This window comes from Barbus barbus (assembly GCF_936440315.1).
Source record: "Barbus barbus genome assembly, chromosome: 5".
NCBI lineage: Eukaryota > Metazoa > Chordata > Actinopteri > Cypriniformes > Cyprinidae > Barbus > Barbus barbus.
In genome coordinates, this window is record NC_136733.1 from 3,730,454 (window position 1) to 3,755,875 (window position 25,422).

At 36.1% G+C, this 25,422-nt stretch overlaps 1 protein-coding gene across 1 annotated transcript; it reads right to left on the bottom strand.

Annotated features, from left to right (window-relative positions):
• Window positions 1–620: 620 nt before the first annotated feature.
• LOC306869571 (sperm flagellar protein 2-like) lies at window positions 621–23,765 on the bottom strand. The gene is made up of 36 exons (XM_079416332.1): window positions 23,572–23,765; window positions 23,308–23,410; window positions 22,860–23,112; window positions 22,419–22,589; window positions 22,088–22,228; window positions 20,705–20,784; window positions 20,377–20,545; window positions 19,427–19,615; window positions 19,139–19,326; window positions 18,526–18,694; window positions 17,859–18,075; window positions 17,655–17,758; window positions 17,399–17,480; window positions 16,488–16,540; window positions 16,274–16,377; window positions 15,604–15,848; window positions 15,338–15,476; window positions 14,538–14,692; window positions 14,019–14,161; window positions 12,971–13,098; window positions 12,750–12,888; window positions 12,428–12,565; window positions 12,169–12,326; window positions 11,633–11,716; window positions 11,417–11,537; window positions 10,435–10,558; window positions 10,211–10,351; window positions 9,987–10,125; window positions 9,108–9,337; window positions 8,780–8,886; window positions 8,209–8,391; window positions 7,872–7,964; window positions 6,631–6,810; window positions 6,299–6,493; window positions 5,851–5,973; window positions 621–1,156 (listed from the first exon to the last, which is right to left on the bottom strand). The coding sequence occupies exons 1-36, from the start codon at window positions 23,627–23,629 to the stop codon at window positions 1,097–1,099; spliced, it is 5,106 nt and encodes a 1,701-aa protein (XP_079272458.1). The 5' UTR covers window positions 23,630–23,765; the 3' UTR covers window positions 621–1,096.
• Window positions 23,766–25,422: the final 1,657 nt, after the last annotated feature.

Below are 25,422 nucleotides of genomic sequence, written 5' to 3' on the forward strand. Positions count from 1 at the left end.
CTTTGTGCGTTGTTACTTTTGATATGAAATACAGCCTCAGATTTCAAATTCTGTCCATTTTATTAGGACATTCAAGCAACAAATACGGTTCTGGCGCCCTTTAATGTGGGGTGATAGATCGCTGTAGACACCTCAGATCAAGCGGATCTCTTTACTAATACTCGCCTGTGCGTAATAATCAAAGACACAGCAAAATACTTGTTTTTGTTCTGGAGACGATCGCGTGCTCTGCTGCCTCACTGGAGCACACTCGCCGCCAACTAGACAGGCCTAGGAATTACAGTTATAAATTACAATAGATCACCCTCACTGTAATCTGCCAAAGTGACGGACGGCCTTCAGATTTTTCCGTCACTGCTAAAGAAATTCCGTCTGCCTTTTTTTTTGTGACTGCAAAAAAAAACATTTTGAGACCTAAAAATCAGACTGCGATTTGTCAATGTCATTATGGGTTTTCACTTCGCACTTAATTTTTAGAGATGATTGAGTGTTTAAAAGTTATGTTCTGTTTCTTTTATTTTTGATTGATGTAAAGTCATGTATGACCTGCGGGAGATTTTAGGTCTGATTCATGCCAAGGGAGCAGAAGAGTGAACATTATTCATTTGACAGACCAAAGAGACAGTTATAGATCATTCTTTATTTGTTTTTTCTTTACATTTTCATTCATACTTCATAGATATTCACATACATACTCATTTAACTCATTCACGCATATTGTTTGTTATTTTTACTTTTTATGCTGATGTTACTTTGATCTTAATATTTTGCTTTTGCTTTAAGGGATCGTGTTCAAGCTTCCACATCAAATCATCTTTGAATCACACAAAATTAACACCAAATGAACCGATTTGATAGAATCACTGTAATATGAGACAAGAATACACAAATGTGTATCTTCACCAAAATAAATACATTTAGAATGACATCTTTGAGGTTCCAGCAAATCACTGTTCTTCATGCGTTCATGATAAATTTAGATATTTCTATGCCAAATACAGCTTTAATGTTTGTCCCACTTACATTTATTATTCCATTAGTGTGAACCTTGTATAATGCATGTAATGTTGTTGGTGTGTGCTGATTTGATTATTTATCATGTTGAGAAGCTTCTAAGATCTTCAGTTTGTTGGGTCTGGAAACTTTTGTGAATGTCCTGTACAGAAGAAATGTATTCATAATTAAAGGTGCCATAGAATGCATTGATAGAATATTTAGGGCCCAAGCCAGTAAGGCGCAGGGCCCTATTGTTCTTCTAAGGATTATTATTTTTTTTTTTTTTTTTTTTTTTTTTTTATTTCAATCTATTGTTCTTCTAAGGATTATTATTTTTTTTTTTTTTTTTTTTTTTTTTTTTTTTTTTTTTTTATTTCAATCATCCGGGCACTTTTGGGGGCCTTAACGTGCCCGAAAACTCTCGAAAATTGGCACGCACATTGGAACCTGCGGCCATTAGGACGCCGCTGAGGCTGGGACCCGGGCGTGGCACAGGGGCTCTACGGCGCCCCCTGGAAAATTGTCAGAAAACTTGATGTATAGCTCACACATACTTGCACGTATTCATATGAAACTCGGTACACATATAGAACTCATTGAGCTGAACAACTTTCACGCAGCATGTCTTAGGCTCCGCCCAACAGGAAGTCGGCTATTCAGGGCTGTTTAAAAAGCGCATGCTCTGGAATTTGATATACTCCTCTGAGGATTTCCATACGATTGCCACCAAACTCGGTGAACATGATCTCAGGACATTGGGGACGCTAAATTGCGAAGATATTTTTGATATGTCGAACGGTTTGCCCGTGGCGAGGCGATGAAGTTATGGCGAAAAATGAGACCCAGGAAATGCCTAATAACGTCCACATACATTGTATGATGTAGATCAAACTTCAGTGATTTGTTCTTTGTATGATGCCGATCGGATAGATGTGACTATTATGACTGAAAGTTATAGCGCCACCAACTGGCTGCAGGAAGTGTGTCGTTTTCAAAATGCTTTGAATTCAGCATCTTATTTTTACTCGATTTGCTTCAAACTTCACCAGAATAATGTCAAAACACGGCCGATGTCAAACTGTGAAGGGAAGATTGATATCTAAAATTATGTTGCCATGGCAATGTGTCAAAGTTGAAAATTCGTTTCTGGTGATTTTGAGGCAGATAACATGTTTAGAATGTCATGAAACTCAACACACATATGAGTATTAATGATAGTTAGACACTGGAAAAAGCTCATATACGGGCGTGGAAGAGGCACTCTATAGCGCCACCTTTTGTCAAAAATGAGGGGGTTAGTTTTAGCTACAGACCCCAAACTCGGTACATAAATTGTTCTAATTAATCCGGACAACTTTCTAATTTACAGTCATTAGCTACGACCAACAGGAAGTCGGCTATATTTATTTTAATGTGGGTTTTTTTTAAAAACGGGCTGTAAACAAATTAATACTCCTCCAAGCAGAAACACGGAAATCACACCAAACATTTTTTATCATGATGCCAAAATACTGAAGATGCTAAATTGCGGACGGATTTAGGATATCTTGAACGATGATTTAATGGCAATTTATTAAAGTTACAGTAAAAAAGATCATTTCTTTTTTTTTTTAATCTTTTAAGAGCAGCTTCCAAACACTTCATAAAAAATTACATACACAGAACAATACAGTCTGAGGATATGTGATTAATTTTATGAATTTACAATACACTATGCAGAGGAGAAAATTTGAAAACTATCAGAGAGTTAGACTTAGACTGCTTCTGAGTGAGAGATCCCTGTCAGCCTGCAGCTGAGTGAGGGGTGGGGTGGGGTGTGAGTGACTGTGTGAGTGACTGTGTGGATTGAGCCAGTGGGTGAGAGAGAGAAAGAGAGAGAGAGGGTCTGTTTTTTTAAATCTTTAAAAAATGCTTATAAATCATTAAAGATTTTGATAACACTTTATAATAAGGTCTCAATTCTTAACATTAGGAAATGCATTAATTAACGTGAACTAACAATGAAAAATATATTTTTACAGCATGTTAATTCTTCCATGATAGTATGAACTAACAAAGAACAATTTTTTTAAAGCATTTATTAATCTTTTTAATGTTAGAAAATTAGTCATGTTCAAAAGATAAACTTTAAAATGTAATAATATATAAACACATTTTGGAATTAATATTGATCAACATTAAATGGTATATAATTATTAATGATTATATATATATATATATATATATATATATATATATATATATATATATATATATATATATATATATATATATATATATATATATATATATATATATATATATAATGATAGCTACAGACACCAAACTCGGTACATAAATTGTTCTTATTAATCCGGACAACTTTCTAATTTACAGTCATTAGCTACGACCAACAGGAAATCGGCTATTTTTTTTTTTTATGTGTTTTTTTTTTTTTTAAACGGGCTGTAAACAAATTCATACTCCTTCAAGCAGAAACCAAAAATTCACACCAAACATTTTTTCACATGCTTCCAAGATACTGAAGATGCTACATTGCGGACTGATTTAGGATATCTTGAACGGTGATTTAATGGCAATTTATTAAAGTTACAGTAAAAAAGAACACTTTTTTTTTTTATCTTTAAAGAGCAGCTTCCAAACACTTCATAAAAAATTACATACACAGAACAAGACAGTCTGAGATATGTGATTAATTTCATGAATTTACAATACACTATGGAGAGCAGAAAATTAAAACTATCAGAGTTCTCCTGTCTCTGTGCTTCTAATGTGTGCGGTGGGTGACTGGGTGGGTGACTGACTGTGTGAGTTCAGTGAGTGTGGAGGGGGAGAGAGAGAGAGAGAGAGAGAGAGAGAGGGTCTGTTTAAACTTCTCAATAAAATCCTTAAAAAATGCTTATAAAGCATTAAAGGTTTTGATAACACTTTATAATTAAGTCTCTTTTGTTAACAGTAGGGAATGCATTAATTAACATGAACTAACAATGAAAAATATATTTTTTACAGCATGTTAATTCTTCATTGATAGTATGAACTTACAATGAACTTACAATGAACAAAATATTTTTAATATTAGAAAAATAGTCATGTTCAAAAGATAAAACTTTAAAATGTAATAATATATTAACACATTTTGGAATTGATTTTGATAAACATTAAATGGTATATATTTATTAATGATGTAAATTAACAACAGTTAAATAATGTTGTTTTTAACATTGGTTAATTCACAAATAACATTAAATATTAACAATATATGTTTTACTTTATTCATTTGTGTTAGAATAAATTATTCATGTTAGTTAATGGAAAAATAAATCATTAAAAAATGCTTATAAATCATTAAAACCTTTGGTAACTATAATAATTTCTCATTTGTTAGCATTAGTAAATGCATTAACTAACATCAACTACCAATGAAAAATATATTTTCACAGAATTTAAAGTTTTATATGTTGTTCTGTGTGTGTGTGTGTTTCACAGAGTTGATGGTTTGGAATAACCCTTTAATTGCCGTATCCCTTAAAACCAAACTGCCAGAGGGTTACTGTGATGCTTGTGCTCGCTGGGCACCGTTTTATCGATGCCACCGGGATGGCGTATGCTGACGGCTTGGGCCCGTCATCGCTGCTCGCAGCTATATTTTAAATTGTTCTCTGAATATCTACATAGAAGCTATGTGGCTTAGGTAATGGCAAATATTCTCCAGAAATGGTTTTACATGTCCATTTACAAGCCTAGGATTTCTCCCCAGTCTGTTTTTACCTTATTTGGAAGGGTCATGAATAATAATGTTGAGCTCTGCTCTGATTGGCTGTTTCACAGTGTGGCTCATTTCAGTAGCTCACACAGCAGGAAGGAAACACAGGAAAAATATATATTTCAACACTTTCTATATATAGAGCGGCAGTACTTACCACACATTTTACAAGATCAGATGCTTTATCAGTAGTGCTCAGGATCTGTAATCATTCGCCATCATCCTCAGTCATCTCTCCTTACTCTGTTTAAGTGGTTTGTGAAATCTTATGTACTGTAATGTAACAGGCTACCGCTAGCTAGAAGCTAACCATGTCCCTTTAATGGCTCGCGTTATTTTATTAGAACGCGTTATTTGCTTTTCGTGCCTTACTGCCTTTCTGAATACTGACACCAACCCGTCCCTGCACTTCACATCCCCTGCACAGCCTGGAACATAACATTTATTTCCAAGAGCTGCCATTTTTGCTGTTGTTCTCGCTTGTTTCTTGACAATACCTGCAGAACTTCTGATAGTTCGGCTGGCATAGAACATGGGCGGGTAGACATAATGCAAATGTTGGGGGCGTAAATATTAGTGATCCCGACTGTAACGTCACAGTTGGTGTCATGTTCTGATTCGCCAATTTTTCAGTGGTCTTTTACATTCACGAGATTTACATAAGGAGGAGGAAACAATGGTGTTTGAGGCTCATGGTATGTTTTTTTCCATGTACAGAACTGTTATTATTCAACTATGCTAAGGTAAACAGAGTTTTCCATTCTATGGCACTTTTAATAAAAACACAACCTTAATATGTATTTCACACATGCAATTACAATAAAGACTCTTAAAAAGGCTTGACAAGTGCATTTTTCTTGTGTTGATGTATTTCAAATGTGGAACATAAAATGTTTCAAATGGATGTGTATTATTGCAAGCAGAATTGATGTATTTAGTGACTGGAATCTTCTGTGTTGAGATCATTCAATCACTAAAATAATATATTTTTTTATATATTTATTCAAACTTTTTTTTTGGTCAAAATGCTCTCACCACTGAGCTCTGTTGTAGTATGTGTGTGAGATCACATATTTATTTGTTACACTCACAGGAAGCTGGTACTGTGAGGATCCTTCCATCAGGTCCTGCAGAAAGGGATGCTGGGACAGCGTGGAGAAAGGAATCTTCTCCTCACCCTTAAAGCCCAACTCCTTAAACACCTTCAGCAGCTCCTGAACACACATCATCACATGAAACACAGTTCCATACAGACCCTTTACACCATCTACAGAAACACGTCACTCTGTTCCAAAAACTAAGTGAAATACTTTCCAGTGAACATCTACTGGACAAAAAGATTTCACAAATAGACCTACATTTACAAGACAGTTATGAGTGACTAACACAGACACATGCACATATTGATCAAGTATTTTTGCCACCTTGCCAGATTAAATAGAAATGCTTCCTATTTTTTTACATTTTTCATTAAAATGATTCAAATGAAGTTGGGATGCTGGGATCTTTTAGTTTTGGAGCAGAGCTGTTATATTTTACCTCTCTGAGCTCATCTCTGCTCCTGTGGTTTGGCTGGAAGCGGTTCAGATGTGAGGAGACATGATCATCTCCATGACTCAGAACTCTGAGCACATCATCCACAGACACGCCCACTTCATCAGACTCCACCCCCCTCTCCTCCTCTTCATCAGCGTCACACTCCTCAACTCCAGCGCCCACCATATACGGTACAGACTACAGCATGAAAACACATTTCAAATATTTTACAATTTCAGTAATAAATTATTTTTGTGCAGTACAGTAATAAGAAGTCAATGCTTGGTTGAATACAAAATGATGTCAATGCAAATCTTCTGAAAACTGGTACATACTGTGTGTATCTCTGTGAGGGGGCTGGTGTGTTTATAGTGCAGTGTGTGTCCGATCACGAGGCTGAGTGCTCTGGTGAAGCCCTGAGCCGGTTCAGGATGGCAGCAGAAATACAGCAGCATAGACAGATAGTCCAGCATCAGCAGAGATGAGTGTGTGCTCGCAAACAAACTGAAGAAAAACTACACATAGAAACAAGGAAAAAATTACACATATGTTCATACACAGATTGTCTATTCAGAACATCTTTTGGGAAACATCACAGTTGCAGTCAAGGTTAAGGGAATAGTTCACTCGAACATGAAAATCTGCTGAGAATTGACTCAATTTACTCAACCATTCAAGATGTAGATGAGTTTGTTTCCTCACAGAAACAGATTTGGAGAAATGTATCATTATAAAGTCGTTATTTTTTTTATTTTGTTTGCGTACAAAAAAGTATTCTCGTAGCTTCATAACATTACGGTTGAACCACTGATGGCAGATGGCCTACTCTGACGATGTCTTTCATATTTTTCTGGGCCCTGAGTGTTAATTGTTTGGCAGTCAATGGGACAGTCACAAACCTTCATCCAAAATATCTTAAATTGTGTTCCGAAGACAAACAAAGCTTTTATGGGTTTGGAACGACATGGGGGTGATTAATAACAAAATTTTCATTTTGGGATGGAGTACCCCTTTAAAAACACCTATAAGGCTTGAAGTTAAAAATGCCTTGATGGATTTGTTTCTTACAAACATGCAGCTTTTCTCTTTGCAAACACTGAGTGAGAGACTGGATTGTGGATTACTTATGGATTATTGTGATGTTTTAGACTGTTTAGACTGTCATTCTGCAGAGGATCCATTGGTGAGCAAGTGATGTAATGCTAAATTTCTCCAAATCTGTTCTGTTGGAAACAAACTCATCTAATGTACATCTTGGATGGCCTGAGGGGGAGCACATTTTCATTTTTTGGTGAACTACTCATTCAGTTATGTTTTATTGCATATTAAAGGGTCAAATCATAAGGAATTAAGTTATTCTTTATCTTTTCTGCTATAAAAGCTTAATGCAATACTATGAAAAGACTCTGTAACTTCACAATACATCTTTGAAAAGATGCTGTTACAGAAGGATGGGAGAGGTAGACAAAAAAAAAAAAAACAGACAGGTAAAAATTTAAATAGTACAAAAACAACAACAACAAAAAATATGACCCCGTTTGAAGTTAAAAAAGAATCTTTTAACCGGCTGCATTACCTTCTTAAGATTGGCTAGTCTGTCATAGGGCAGAGATTCAGTTGGGTCACCAGGAACAGGAAGATCTCTTTCACTGGGAAACCACAATTCAACCTGATCAAAAAACAAAACATTATTTTTAACTTATAGGCACGTATAAACGAGGCCCGATTTTACAAATGAGGCTTGCTTTCATTAATTTTAACTGTAGAAACAGCATGCAGTTGAAATAAAATTAACTATAGAACCATATTTTAATTATTAAAATGCTGTAAAAGTGATTATACTACAAAAATCCGTTGTTTATAGGTCTGTGTGTAGTTTAATGTTTCAGTGATGCTCTATGAGTGTAATAGACCTGTGCATATTGTTCTTGTGTGATGAGTCCAGTTCCTGCAGTGTCGACAGCTCTGTAGCACTGGAGGGTTTTTAACAGCTGAGTCTGAGAGGGAAACGGCCACGGCAGAGCTGCACTGAGCAGGAACTGACGCCAGTCCAACATCTCAGAATCCAGAGCTAATACACACACCAGCTCATCGACCTACACAACCAATAGCACATGTGTTATCATGCGAGTACAAGCAGGCTTGTCTGTAAAGGGAGAGTCACATTAGTGCATTTTTGGCTAAATCTTGTGGGCAAAAAGGCCCATTGTCAATAGTGTAATGATTAATGAAGCTCACACAGAAGTCACTTTCATATCAAGCAGTTTTCTGTTAGTCAGTGCAGGGAATTTGAGTGATAAACTTAAAAATGTTGTGAAATCTGTTTGGGGAAGTCTTCCACCTTTTTATATACCCAAGCCAAAGCAATGAAGACACTTTTAAAATCAATAAAAAATGGAATGGAAATTAAGTATAAATAATTGCTTCCAAAGATACACAACAAACCATGGAGGAGTTTTATCATTTAGTTGAGTGAAGATGTACCTGTGAGAGGGTGATATGCATCCAGGGGTCAGGTAGGACATCACTACCCACGTGAGGAGAGGTTAACTCATGCAGAACGTCAGTCAGCTCATTACTGCACATCAGACCTGAACACATCACACAATACACAAACAACAAAATACAGTAACTAGCTTCTACTGAAACATGTTGCATTGTTCACTTCTGCTGGGTTTTGCACCCAAGACTTGTTTACCCAAAATTACAGTTTTGGAAAAACATGAGAGTGAATAAATAATGACTGCATTTATTTAATTTTTTATTTAAAAAAATTTAATTAGTTGTTAGTTTGAGTAATGCTGTTTCTGACCGGTAGGTGCAGTCTTGTGCAGCTGAGCGCAGAGGATGTGCAGCTGTTGGACAGTCAGAGTGCTGTTTTTGGGCTGCCCCACCAGGGATCGGCGCGGAGCGGGTGATGGACTCGCCACGACAAGTGTGTCTCCATCCACACAGAAATCAGCGCTCTGCAGCACCAGCTCATGATGGATCTGAACTCCATTCTCAATGTGCTGCCGCACCAACTCTGTCAGTTGGTCGATACTGGTAAACATACACAAACATATCATGCACATATAAAGTTATGAACATGTGAGAAGGTTATTGTCCTAAAACATGTTAAGAATATGTCCCAGTCATATTGTCATGCAGAGTGAAATTATATATACATAAGTGTGTGTCTGTATCTAACTTTTCATATTTTTACATTTTATAAAAGTATTAATTTTTTTTAAATATATTTACAATATTCAAAATAAGATGACTAGGAATTTATATTGAAAAATAAAAAATTAAATTTATACATACAAGTGTTTATTCTACTGTAAAAATGCAGTTTAACGTTTAATAAACAGAGGAAAATATATCTAAAAGTTAATATAAAAATATAAAAAATAAATAATATAAAAAAAATATTTTAAGTATATTCCAAATACCAAAAATATGTTGACTAATAATTCATTGCAAAACAAGAATTTATACATCATGGCTTTTGTTTAACTAATTAATTTAATAATAATTTGAAGAGTTAACTCATTTTGCAAATGTGATTTGGAGTGAAATTCTAAGATTCCCCATTTAGAAGTACATTATTTAAATTGGTGTCTGCAGGACAAGTGCAACCAAGAGAGCCAATACAGTGTTCTCATCCTCTCTGGGTCTCTGGTCACCCATCCATCTATCTTCCTCTCACCTGTTCATCTCAGACAGGAAGCGAGTTCCTAGCCACTCCTCCATGTTCCCGTAGGCCTGCTCTGCTTTCTGCTGCAAACTGCTCACTGTTCTCAGCGCATGAGCCTTTATCAGCTCCAGACGCAGCTTCACTGCATGTTCTGCACACAAACGTAAATCATTCTTACTGTTTATACATCACATGAACACACAACATCCTGAAGCTGAGGCTAGCTCATGGCATACCTTCACGTTTCAGTGCAGCTGTGAATTCCTGTTTGATTCTCTTCCTCTCTGCTTTCCTCTTGATCTCCTCGGGGTTCCTCTCCACCACGGGCTGAGGACTGGGCTCTTCTGGAGGGGTTGGAGCAAGGGTTGAGTTGGAACCTAAAACAACACACACTCATTAGTGTCAACATAACACAGCTGAAACTCATATTATAAATGACGGAGCGGTGGCTTTTCTTCACCTTTCTTTTTCCCAGCTTTCTTATTATCCGTAGCAGAGTTTGAAGCCTGCACTCTCTGTGCCTCCATCTGCTTCTGTTCTTCATCACCCTCCTCTTCTTCTCGCTGCTGTGTCTCTGCCAACACCTGACACACAGTTGTGTGCAAACACACATGAAGACAGAGGCACAGTCAGGGGTAAGTATGTATATTGAAATTTTACAAACAGCTCACTCGATCAGAATTTTGAGTAGGCACTATCCTTTTTTTGGGGGAAAAAAAAATCACATTTAGAAATGTCTAAATGTGCATGTATACTGTATATGAAAGAATCAACATTATTGTGAAACATACCCTACTGTTCAAAAGTCTGGAATAATTAATTTTTTTTTTAATAAATTACATGTTTTTGAAAGATTCTCTCATGCTTATGAGGGCTGCACTTATTTGATCAAAAAACAGTAAAACAGAAACATTTTGAATTATTATTAAAATTTAACATAACCATTTTCACTGTGAATATATTTAAAAATTTAATCAATTCTTTTGATGCAAAGCTGACTTTTCAGCATCATTACTCCAGTCTTCAGCGTCACATCCTTCAGAAATTATTCTAATATGCTGATTTGCATTTCTTTTTTAATCAATGCTGACAAGAGTTTTGCTGCTTAATTGTTTTTTTTGTGGTAATTGTGATGCAGTTTTTCATGATTGTTTTACGAATAGAAAGTTCAAAAGAACTGCATTTATTTTAAATGGAAATCTTCTGTAACATTATAAACTGTCACTTTTGGTCATTTTTAATGTGTATTTAACTTAAATAAATAAAAGTACTATTGTTTTGCTCACATAGCTACCGCAATCACTGTTTCCTGCTAAAGTAAAGAAGGGAGCTGAGGTTTAGCAATGCCAGTGTTCTCAAATTATTATCTACTGGCAAAACAGGGCCCCATATTTTTAAGCTTACCAGCAAAACCATTATGAGACACTGATATAAACACACACCATGCTCCTGATGGCGCTGAGTGCTGTCTGGAAGAACTCCTGCAGTAGTTTCTCATCAGGATAGTGCAGAACCTGTCTGAGCAGCTCAGAAATGGGAGATCTGCAGGAAACCAATGGAAACCTGACAGCACAAACACATCCAGTTATTCAACAAACATGCTTAGCCTATATCATTTTCATACACACCCAAAAGACAAAAATGGAAAGCACACATACAATTTAGTTTTCTTCTGGTCCTCCATTTCAGAGTCTTTTTCCTCAGCACTCTTTGTGAGTCTCTCTGACGGCGCATGAGCAGGGCTAAAATATGAATTTATTATATTTTACCACATTAAAGAGTCTATCTAAACAACTTTAAAGTAAAAAAAACAATGTCTATGTTCAGAACTGAATGCTAATGCACTGTTTACTGCACAGTGTAAACTGCAAATTGCTAACTATTTATGTAAACTAGCATGTAAAACAGCAGACGTTATTGCTAAGATTGCATAATGCTTAAAAGGCAATTAATATCATATTATTTATTATTATTTAACTGCACTGACACAATCAGACAAGAACAAGATTTAACAGAATTGGTGAAAATTTGCATGCATACTGTAAAAATTGTATAATTTTATTCTAAACACGGTCATGCAAATCACATTATGAGACAGATTAATAATTACAGTAGCTCAGCAAAAGATCTATAGGCCTGTATTGTCTGTGGCATGATGATAAAACACAATAGAGTATGTAAGGTTTCTTCTTACATGTTTGGTTCCTCTAGCTCGACAGGGTCATCTACAGTGATGTCGATTAATGGGACACGAGTGAAGCCACGTGTAGATTCAGAAAACGCAGTTTTACACATCGCTGTGTAATAATCTCTCAAAAGACACAATGAGTCTTGGAAGCGGCCCACTTCTATCTGCACACACACATGAACAGAACCATGAGATCTGAAACTCATCTAAGACGGTTCTGTGATGTTTTCGAGAGAAAGTGTGTGTGTGTGTGTGTGTGTGTTACCTGCATTAATGCAGAATAATGGTTGATCAGTACAGCTGTGTGATCGTCTAACCAGCTATCATCAACGACACCTGCTCTCTCCTGCTCCGCTTCTTCCTTGCGCTTATCACAGATGTCCCAAAGACGCTCACGCAAGTCCTGCACAAAAACACAACACACGCTGATCACAATATGAAAATAAGCATAAATGTATGAGTTAAATGACATAAATTTTGTGCAAACTGTTCATTTGCAGCTAATTTGTGATAAACCAGCAACAAACAAATATTAATGGAAAACTTTTGCACCAAAACTTTGGCAACTGTGTAGGAGATTGTCTCACATCTAGTCTTTGATGGAGTTCTCCTTTGGTCTCCTCGTCCTCTCTGATGTTGTCAGGAACGCCGTTATAATCACGCTGCCACGCGCTTACAAACTCCTGCTTCAGATCCGGCTTCTGTAGGTACTGCCTGAAGTTCTCCCTGAAACATACAAACACACACATTATACAATTACACGCACAACACAGGCCTCACGTCACACACACAAGCACTGTTCTCTTACCGGATGTTGTAGAGGTGGTGAATGATGAGCTCACGTTCACTGCGGAGGTTCTGCATCACTGTTTTGATGTTAATCACGGATGAATTACAGACGTTCTCCCAGTAAGGCATAAGATACTCTGGGATCTCCTGCAAAAGTGACCAACATAACAGAAAAACAAAACTGACGTGACATAAATGGGTCATGTACATATTTATCATATTAAAATGTTTTTTTGTCAACAAACCATTTTGAGCCCTCTATACACTAATAAGATGTTCTATATTCAGTTTCTACTTTAAATAAATGATGTTCTTTTGAACTTCCTAATTATCCAAGAATCATGACAAAACTGATTGAACATCGATGATAAAAAATGTTTCTTGAGCAGCAAATCAGCATATTAGAATGATTTCTGAAAGATCAAGTGACACTGAAGACTGCAGTAATGATGCTGAAAATTCAACTTTGATCGCAGGAATAAATTACATTTTAAGGTATATTCAAATAGAAAATGAATTTCACAATATTACTGTTTTTATTACTGTATTGGTGAGTAAAAGACATTTTTCAAAAGCATTAAAAAGATTTTACCAGCCCAAAACATTTGAAGAGGGTGCATCTGTTAGATATCAGAAAATCTGTCATTATTTTCATCTTAATTACAACAAATTCTCTAAATGGCGAGGAAGTTTTGAGTTCTGAAAGTTACAGTGCTGGTTTTAGCTCTGAATGAGCCTTTACAGTTTTCATAGCACAACAATCTCTTTCAGGATATTGTTTTATTCATATCATCCCTATAATGGAGTCATTGACATATAAATATGATGTCATCTGACCTGCAAGCTAAGTTAGCAGACTAAATGGAAATCCCATGCGCTGTAAGCATGTTTATGCTCATACCAGCCTGATCACACCTCAGTCTGAGTAACATTAAACAAGCTAGATGAGTATAATGGCTCTCCATCTGATATTCCAAATCAAACAGACTTTTTGAATGTAATTTTTTCATGTTTAATCAGAATCTGCCAGTCTTCTGAGAGACCGTGTGTTGTGTGTGTGTATGTGCCTTGGGTAAAGGTTCCTCCACGTAACGCCGTCCAACAGATTTTGGGGTAGCTGCTTTAGACTTAGCAGAAAAGGCCCTTTCTGGACGGGTGTGTTCAGCTGAGGAGGATGTAGACATTTTCCTGGAGTGACCCAGAGCTGCTGCTATGGGGAGGACAGAGAGCATATTTCACTTGGCATGAATTTACAAAAGGAGATATAAATGCTTGAAAGGCAGCAAAGTAATAATGGGAGATTTTCAAACTGTCAGGTCTACAAAACAGTTGAATGAGTCTGTAGCAAGCTAAATTACTTGCAGAAAATTGTGGAGAAGAAATAAATATCAGCAACTGCACCAACTTGCATATTTTTGCTCAGTTTGAATAAAAATTAAGCGTTTTTCCTCAACAAAACCACGTATGCAAGCTTATCTTAATTTTTTGTTTTTATATTTTGTTTAAAGATTCAATAAATTTTCATTTAAAAAAAAAAAAAACATTTTCATATGTCAGGGTTAAGTAATAGGGTTATGTGAATCTACCTTTTTCAACTGAGTCCATGCTGTCCATCAGAACTATCTTCATATTACTGAAGAGATCGTCCTCGTCTACATCTGCCATGACTTTCACAAGAATATTCTGCTGGTCACCAAACCATTTCTCCAGTTTTGGCCATGTGTCATGAAAACCACTAATTCTGTTAAAAAACGATAACAAACCCAAACTTCTAATTTTGTGCTTCACAAAAATGTCTAAGAAAATCTGAACACCACAACATATTTCTTCGCCATTATGTGAAATTATTGGGTGGAAAGCATTTAATTCAAAGAAAAAAGTAGGATGGAACTTGATTTCATTCATTGGGACTTGACTGGATCATGTAATGTTACAGTATTTTCCAGTACAAAATGACATCACTCAAAACGGAAAGTCATTTCCTTCAATAACATGATGAATCATGGAAGATCACTCAAGAAACATCCACTCCAGAAACACCCATAGTAGTAAATAAAGTCAGTGTGTTGTTCTGTTCAGTGTGACGGTAATGTTGGACAATTTATGAAAAAAAAAAACTTTATTAAAAAATAAATTAAATAGTCCATTTTTTATTTATGGGGTTTTTAAAGGGCTCAGTATTTGTAATTTTTTTGCTTTTTAAATATTAAAAAAGACAGTCTTTAAATGGTTTAGTTTATTAAAAATAATAAATATCTGTAGAATGTCTCATATGGACTCAACTCGTCTCATATGAGATTAATACTTCTTGTACTCCAAAAGCAGGTTTTTGATGTCACTTTGATTATCTTTGTCCATTAGCATTCCACTGTATGTTTTCACGCACCTGTGCTGTATATGTTTCCTCCCCAGGCTTTTTTCCTCGGACAAGGATGCTGAATCTTGTGTGTCCACATCTGTCATACTCGTCTTTTCATCTGGAGCATCACTGCCATCTCTCTCCTGCTCTATGCTCTCCCTGTCTACTAATGGGTAAAGATCACAGTTTTATTATTATTTCATACCAAAAACAACAAAGCCTGTCATGCTGGTAAGAGCAACTAATGATAAAGTACTGCGAGATTAACACCTAGCAGTACAACGCTAACTCACCAGCCTGATGAGTGGCTCGCTCCAGAACCTGCTCATCTGAGACGTCTAACAGCACCACTAGGTCCAGTGCAGGGGATGGATTAGGCAGAACTTTAGGAGCGTTTTTGTCTGCGGCTGAGTTGCTATGTGTTTTTGTCTCAGCCTGATCAGGTTCAGTCCCGTTCAGAGCTTTCTCCAGCATCTGAGCCTGACTGATGTCCACCGGGAACCCGTCAAGAATCCAGCCACTGTCAGCAGGGATGTTCCTGAAGAGCATGATGGAAGGAAATCAGACTGATTTTTAAGAAAATGTATTTAGTGCAAAAAATCAAATCATAGTTTTTCATGTTCACCAGCTTTAATGTAGTTAACTAAAACCAAAAAATAAACATTACCTGAAATAAAATAAAATCTAAATATTTCACCTAGTTTCCAAGGCAAGATTTACTATTTAACTGTAGTCTAAAAGAACTAAAACAGCTAAAACGAATAAATAAAAATGACTAAAAACTATAGAGACTATAAAACTAGTAAAACATACAAAAACATACAACAAAATTACAAATGCTTTAAAATGAATAAAAATAATATCTAATTCAAAAACTACAATAACTACAATAGTAAACTGAAGTAAGAAAATTTGTATCTGCTTAAAATAAAACAAGTATGGTGCGGAGACAAAGCTCTTTACCTGATAGCATCCACTATGATGTCAACCAGGAGTTGATCAGGAACAGCTTTGCCTGTCCTAAGAGCCTGCTCTACTGCTGCTCCATGCTGTGCTCGCAACGACCACTGCAGAACAGATCACAGTACATCATGGACCATATCAAAGAGCTCACTGCTGCTAAATACAGAGAGGAAAACTGAGTTCACATGGAGAGCGGCTTTGCGATTGCCTTTACATTTTCTATGTCCTCTTTTTCGAAAAGTCCAGATGTCTTATGCGGCTGAGGTCCTGATGCAAGACACACAGAAGAGTCAATGACTATTAGAACTTGAGTGAGCATTTTCATAGTAAATAATATGTCTTTCTATAAATGAAAACCATATAGGATTTTTTTTTATTAAAGAATGCACTAATATGCAGTTAAATTAATAGAAATTTACATAATAAATTCAGAAATAAATGTAAGAATAAGTGTAATCAATTAGCACAGAAATCAATAAAAGCAAATAAAAAAATGTAAATACCCCAATGAGTCTTTTAGTTTGCTAAATGATTAAATGTATCTGGAAATACTTGGTCCTCCTTGGGGTGCATAACATCAAATTAATAAATATATGAATCTAAACATATGTAGAAATAAACAAATACACTACCTTTCAAATGTTTGCAATTTGTAAAACTTTGTAATACTTTTGAAAGTCTCTTTTGCTCACCAGGGTTGCATTTATTTGATCAGAAATGCCGTAAAAACAGTAATATTATGAAACATTATTACAATTTAAAATAACTGTTTTCTATTTGAATATATTTGAAAATGTAATTTAATCCTGTGATTAAAGCTGGATTTTCAGCATCATTACTCCAGTCTTTAGTCACATGATCCTTTAGTGTCATTCTAATATGCTGATTTGCTGCTCAAGAAACATTTCTGATTATCATCAATGCTGAAAATATTTTTTTTTGGAAACCATGATACTTTTTTCAGGATTCTTTCATGAAAATTCAAAAGAACAGCATTTATTGGAAATATAAATCTTTTGTAACAATATAAGCCCTTATTGTCATTTTTGATCAATTGAATGCATCCTTACTGGAAAAAAACTTTTGAATGGTATTGTAAATAAATAAATAAATATTCCCACAAACCTGATTCTAGAGCAGAGGATTTCTCATCCTCTTCTTCTCTCTGAGGCTGCTCTGTTGGAGAACCATTCCTCTCCAAGTTCTTCTGAGCATGGCAAATACAAGGTCAGCTCCAGCAGGAAAATTAAACAGCATAAATAATGAAGTAAATTAAGTGGTTGGACAGAAAACAGTACAGTCACACACAACACAAACAAAAATATTGCCAGACCTGCTGGATGCTACTACAAAAACAATTTCAGATTCAATTTTTCCTGACCTGTGACTCTTTTTGGCTTTCACTCGCAGCCTGTTTTTCATGCTGATAGGCTGATAGAGCATCCTGGATCAAAGAGTTGGCCGAGAGCACATAGAGGCCAAGAGCTGATTCCCAGAGAGGAACAAACAGCAAGTGAGGAAAGTTAGACAATATTCTGACATAATGAAGCATATTCATTCACTATGATGAAGCATCAACTCCTACCGTTGCTGATTTTGGCGAGGCAGGTGGTTTTTCCCGAGTAGGATTTTCCCAGCGTGCACGCTCTGATGGTGAAACGAGGAAACAGAGGAGGAGGAGTGCTGACGCTGGGTGGGACTATCATGCTCTGTAGACGGCTCAACACATGATCCAGAATATCATTTACTGGAGGGGCTTGACTCTCGCCCTCTTCATGCCAAACCCACTCGCCCTTCATGGCCTGAAGCGAACAGACAGAAAGACACATGTACATTATACTTGCACAGACATGTAAACGAATCCATTCCTAACTGTTTCATAAGCAAGGTTCAAGCGGTTTTCACTTATGAATTATGATATACAAAAAGTTCTAATATATTAGAGCAGGGTTTCCCAAATAGGGCTTTGCAAGGGTTTATGAGTTCATGAAAAGCTAATAATTAATGATATATACATTATAAAGCTAATAATTAATGATATATACATTATAAAGCTAATAATTAATGATATATAAATTATAAATAAAATACAAGCGATCAAATCAAAGGCTTTGGTTTAATTAAATAACTCTTTACAGCATGAATGGTCATAAAATGACGTGCTTCAATGTGAAATGTGTTTATTTGACTCGATTCAGAGGCAAAGGCAACATCACAAATACTAAAGCTACAGTAACTCAGCATGTCCTTACCACATACTCGCTGTAGTCTTGATTGTTGAGTATTTGGAGCTTCTCCAGCTCAATGATCTGTTCTGGTGTGGGGTCAGCAGGGGTGGGATCCACACTGGCCACTTCATACAGCGGCTTACCACTGAAAAACAGCTCCATCCACTCCTGCATCAGCTTCACTGGTATCAGACTGAGAAAGAGTGAAGATGAAAGATGCTCATTTGTTTTGTTTTTTTACCTACCATATCTCCAAATCAGCATACTGGAATGATTTCTGAATGATCATTTGACACTAAAGACTAAAGTTATGATGCTGAAAATTCAGCTTTGCATCACAGGAATAAATTACATTTTAAAATATACTCAAATAGAAAATAGTTTTACAATTTACAATTTGAAATTGTAATGTTATTTCAAAATATTACTGTTTTTACTGTACTAGTTTTTAAATAAACTTTTACTGACTCAACATTTGAACAGTCGTGTCCATATAAAACATGCAGCAAAATATAATTTTTAGTTTTATTACAATGCACTATAAAAGGTAGTTTACATAACACATTTAACGTTTTATTTAAAAAATCCACTCTGCCTTTTATTTGCTGTTTAGTAGAGTGATCAGGGAAATAAATACTTGGCTGTGAGGAGTCGATATTCTCCAGCTTTGGTTGCCAGATCGACAATCTGTTCCAGAATTCCTCTGCAGATGTCAAAGTGTTTGCGATAGCGAGCTTGAGCGCGTTCGTTAACTAGCTGTTTGTGTAGGTCATGCTCCATCCTGATCTCTTCACTGCGCTCGAGATGTTCCTGTTGGGCAAGAACCTGAACAATGGCGATGAATGGACATAATCAGGACCACTGAAAAACTTTTTCTGATACTCTATGGGTTGTTTTGTTTGTGTGTGTGTTTATGATCTCTCACAGCTTCTCTGTCCAAGGCCTCTTGGAAGTCTCGAAGGCGTCTTTCCTGGTACTGTCTCTCCTGGAAGATCCGGTTCTGTCGCAGTACCTCTTTCTGCTGTTTTATTTGCATCAGCTGCACAGCGATCCTCTTCTCCTGCTGCGTCTGATGCATCAATCGACTGACCATCTGTTCCTCTCGTAATACCTCCTGCAGATACAATATCAATGCAAAAATCAAGACAAACACTACAAGTCAAAAGTTTGACACTGTTTTTGACATTCATACATTAAGCATTTCTGAGGAGTCTAAACATAGAAAGTTTGCATGTGTTTTTACCATCATATTTGATACATCAGGCTTTTATGGCTCATACAGTATGAAAAAATTATGAGAATATGGAGGTCAAAACCCATTATACAATGCAATTTAATGATGATTGAGGGATGAACAAAAATTTTCCATAAAAGCCTGATAATCATATTTGACACTCAAATTAACATGATTTTTAAAAAAAAAAAGTAAAAAAGGATAATCAAGTAAGTTGCTTTAGTGCAGCAAGTGCTCGTTCTGAAATATTACTAACAATATAAAAGTGATTCTTATGTTTACTTTATAAAAATCTGCAAATTTTTTCAAAAGACACGTGTACCATGATCTGAAGTGGGGTAATTCTTTTATTATCTGTGTCCTGTCCTGTTGCTGTCTTTCTGTGGAGCTTCTGCCACTATAACAAATTCCTCGTAAACATACCTGGCCAATAAAGCTCATTCTGATCCTGATTATAGTAAAAAGGCTTCTACTTGCTAAAAATGTATTAACTATCAGTCAGACGACATGTAGTAGGTTGCGTACAACAGGTTTTTTTTAGCAAAGTTTTGATCATATTTATAAATTAGAGCCCTTAGCTTGTGTATCAAATATAATACAGTAGGTTTTCTAAGGCTCAAATAAGCCAAGCCTGTGGTCACCTGCTGAGCTTCATGGGCTTGTAGTTGTTCCATCAGCGCACGGCGTCTCCGCATCTCTCTTTGTTCCCGGGCAGCAGAGTCTTCCTCCAGACGCTGACGGATGTTCTCGATGTACTCCATGTTCCACTGTTCTTTGTCAACTGTAGTCATTGGCTGGGTCACACGACCACTGTAAATTGAGGTACAGTTCAAGGTCTCAAATAATCAAGAAAGTTTTTGACAGTTTTGTGTGAATCTAGACTTTAGTAGACTTTTAGAACGGTGAGCAGTATGTCGGCCCGCTTTTGTGCATTTATTGTTTGTACGGCTAGATTTTTTGCAAACACACCTGTAAAGAAAGGCTCCACCTCCAGCAGGAGAAATCTTCTTCTGGTTCTTCTCAAACTGAGCGATCTCACGATGAACATACTGGAAATCACACTGCATCTTAAAGAGTGCTCACTAAACACAATCAAATCCTGCCAAAACAGCTTTTGACAATTCATATTGTTTTTCTGTATATGGTTTTTAATTCCAATCCATCCAGATTTAACATGTAATTGTTCATCCCATAATCAAAAACAAAACAAGAAATTACCTTATGGTCATTTTTATTACTGTAATGCAAAACAGATAACATTTTAATGTATTTATACAACACAAGCTGTGTCTCATTTAGAAGGCTGTGCCCTCTGGAGGTCGAACCCTCTGTAGGATGCGTATACGAAGTGTCCTCAACCTAGAATTAAACAAGACAGCCTTCGTAGGATGGGCGTAAAAGGAAACAGGAAGTGTCACGTTGCTATGCCAACACATTTAGAGCATCATTGCGCTCTCACACTACTTAAATGAAGGAAAATTATTTACTTGTTTTATTTTGTTCAATGTTTGAGGAGCTGCAGCATACGTACAACAGACATCTGTTAGAGGAAAAACTAAACGAGGAGGATATTAAGAACAAAGTTTATCCGTTTTTACTGAAGGAAATTTAAGTTGTAAACACCACATCTGCGCTTGTGTGTACATCAGACGGCGCTGACATTTTTCAAATTAACGATGGTTGTTTATGGCGACGCAAAGAATTGTGGGTTATCGAAGGATACACCTGATGCATCCTCCGAATTCCTGTGAAAGGAAGTGTCCTACTTGCTTTTCTGAAATGAGACAGCCTCGATAACGTATGCACCCTTCGAATGAGACCTCCGGAGGACGCATCCTTCTAATGAGACACAGCTAAAGTAACTGTTTTTTTGGTATTAATTCTATACTATTATAGTATTTATTAATGTTCAGAATTGTGTTTGTTATACTGTATTTACATTTTAATTTTAACATTTATATTTAGCTTTAATTTTCCTTTTATATACTTTTATAGTATTTATTAATATTTAAAATAGTTACATTTTTAAGTTTTAGTAAAGTGTTAGTCTGCTTTTATCATTGCTATTATTTTTTAAATAAAGTGAATTAAAAAAGGCCTCTTGGAAAATGATTTTTTTTAGTTTTAGTAATTCTTCAACTTTTGAAATGTAGTTTTGGCAAATAATTGAAATAAGTTTCAGTTTTTTTAAATCTAATATTTATATTTTATTTCCGATTGATTTCAATGACCGAAAACTATTTTTGAATAGTAATAGTTTTAGTTAACAATAATAACATTGCTGTACTGTACTATGCAACATAGAGGGTAAATGTGCATAATTATGAAAATAATGTCAAAAGTGTTGTTCACCTCAACCTCTTGCTTTTTGCGAAAGTGAAGCTGTTTCTCAGTAGCTCTTGACGTGCGAGCATGTGGAGGTTTTGGGATCTGCACAATAGCCGACTGAATCTGAATCATGATCTCTTGCTGTTTTCTGCGTGCCTGTCGGTGCTGACGAATAACAAATCATACTATCAATCTCAGCCAACACTATCACCAGTCAATGCACAGTAAAGCACATAGGGCATAAGAGAAGTTTTAATACCCCCAAAAACAGTTTGATGCTACTTAATAAATAAGGTTCAAGATAGTTATTGATAGCTATGAAAATGTATCTATGGTCAGCTGTAGAAAGTCACACCTTCTCAATGTCCCTCAGCCTCCTCTCCTCCTGCCGTTTGAGCCGGTCCTCCTCCTTCAGGAGTTCAGCCATGACTGAGCGGTTGTACATGTCCTGCCCTCTTTTATGGAAGCGTTTTGCGATCTTCTGCATCTTCAGATCTGTCTCACGCTTTACCACTGTCTTCAAGCGCTGTGAGACAAACAGCCTGAAATGAAACTCCTTTCTGTGGTCCCAACATGCACTGTTCGTAAAGCTAATCAAATCATGAACTAACTAATCTACCAATAACAACAACGTGGCAAAGGCAGCTTACCATATTTGAACTATTTTGTCAATATAAAAATGTAAACATATTATGAAGAGGTTAGCTAGATAAAGTTAGGAGTTTACACTACAATACCACCAGGGCACTATACCAGCCCAGAAGGAGGATTATTTGACCTCGCAGAACTGTATTACCTTGGTATAGATGCTGTTCTCTATGTGGTGCAGTCGGGCTGTGGCCGCAGGCTGCATGACCTCTAAGGCTGTGGCAGTGAGGCCTGTTTTCTTCTTCCTCTGCAGCAGTATATAGAGCTGGTAGAGCAGATGTGTGGCCGCCCCCTGCCTGCCCTGCATCACCGCTTTGGCCATGGCCAGGTCAAAGGGCACGTCCAGCAGCTGCAGGGTGGGCTCAATGCGGGTGAAGTTATTCAGCTTCGCATTCGCCGTGCTGTGGAATAACAATTTATTAGATTACAACGTCTTTATCTGACTATAACATTAAAATAAAACTTCATGGAATTAATAAAGTGCCTGTATGTCTGTCTGAATCTCACAAAAACATGCCACACTTCACCAAAACAACAAAATATATATTTTTTTAAATCTATCTATCTATATGCATGTCCATCCATCCTTACCATACCTGTGTTTGGAGAACAGGTGAAAGTCGTCCTGCAGCTCATATCTGTGCAGGATCTCTCCTATCAGATAACCGCTGGCAAAATCCCTGCTGAACGAATAGGGCTCTAAAATAAAACATATAACATTCACAAAACGAATAAAACTCCCGCAATTATTACCTGTAGTTTAGCTGATAAATCAGGTATAAATGTACATATTTTAATGTATAACGCGCGTTAATCCGTTTGCTAAAAGCTATTTCGTGACGTACACAACAAACACTCACCAATGACTTTTGACAGCCGGAGCTCTATATTCAGCCACTCACAGATAATGTCTGACATTCTGAAGGTTTAATTTGCTTAAGTAAAATCAATAATGTCCATATAAATGTAAGGATAATCTAGGCAGCTGTCGAGCTCATATTGTTTTGGGGAGTGTCTCGTTTTGGCTTGGTGTTGTCATAGCAACCAAACTACCAGGCGCTGCGCTGAGCGCTAAGGTCCAACCAATATTTCCTGAATGGAATTGGAGGAAGACTGGATGTACCTTATGAGCTAGATTTCCCACACCTTTGCTAAAGATATTCGTTGTCCCTATGTTCAGTTTGTCGTTATATGATAAAATACGGTAAACTAAAATAATAAACGTGTGCATGTTACCCCATTTCATTTTTTTATATAAATTATAAACAGACAAATTTTAAATAAGGATTTTTAAAATGAAATCAATATTAATAAAATCACCACGCAATAAAAATAAGCTAATTGCGGCTTTATGTTTTGCAATATATAAATATTTTTTATAAATAAAATGGAAAACTCTACAATTTATTCTTAAAATGATTAAATCCAAATCGATCCAAATTATAGAAATCTTACACCCAATACTTATTAATGAATATGAATTCCATTTTAATAAACCTTATATTGATTATTGCTGGTGGTTTCAAAACGCATCAATTTAACTTTCATTAAAACATCAAAATTTCACCATCTCCTTAGTAAATATTAAACTGCATGTGTTTTAAAGGAGAAAGCCCTTCACACGAAACACCCCAAAACACACATTTTTAAAAGCAAAAACACAAATTTGAGAATCATATAAGGAACATGTTGCTGAAGCATTAGCATAGAGCCCCAGTATAACAAGAGAAAAGTGAAAGTTGTGGTGGTTTATAGAAGTGAAAATAAGGACAACTGACCTACATAGATGTCCCTTTACCAGCACTGCTGCCATCCTGTCTGGAGAAAACAAAAGCTTTCTCTGAACATAACGATCAGGGCCATTTCAGACTGGAACAAAGGTAAAGTGGAGTTGAGAGGTTCAGGGAAACATTACCAGGGGAATTACTGACAAAGCAAATATTCCTGCACTATTATCAAGTACAGATTTCTCAATGCAGTTACGAAAGCAATAATAAGCAATGCAATATCCAAAGGCAAAACAATCAGAAAAACACACTGGATTTATTTTTCAGGATTTATTGTCTCTAATAATACAGACTGGTTGATATTCTGTTAGTGTATTAGCAATAGAAGCTCAGATGCTTGCATACATCTTGATTTTTTCTATACGTGTTTACACACACTCATATAGTGCATTTATTTCATATTCCTCATTCAAAGCTCATCTCTTCCTCTCTCTGAACGCTGAATATGGAATCTGTCATGCATACAAAGGCAATAATATTAACTGGGGTGCAATAATACCATCTGATGATCTCCATGCTTAAGAGAAAAGCTTATTTACATCAGTGTTAACATTTACATTAAAGCCTCATACATGTAGTGTGACATCATACTGATTGCTCATCTTAATTGGATACAGAAGTTGCTCAAATCTGATTTAGAAAAATTAAATGCCCTGCTCAGACATTATAAGTAATAATAATAGTACGTATACACACACACACACATATCAAAATACAAAATCAGAAGAATATATATTAATAACAAAAAATTATATAAGAGATTTGACCCACTTTTTTTTCCTGTAATGATAACATTGGCTCATTTTCCATTTATACTCCTCTCTCGTCTATAAAATCCAAATCTAAGGCTTTCAAAGCATATTCTTCAACAGTTAAAAAACAAAAACATTGCATACACATTGACATTAGTGTATTTTACATTCA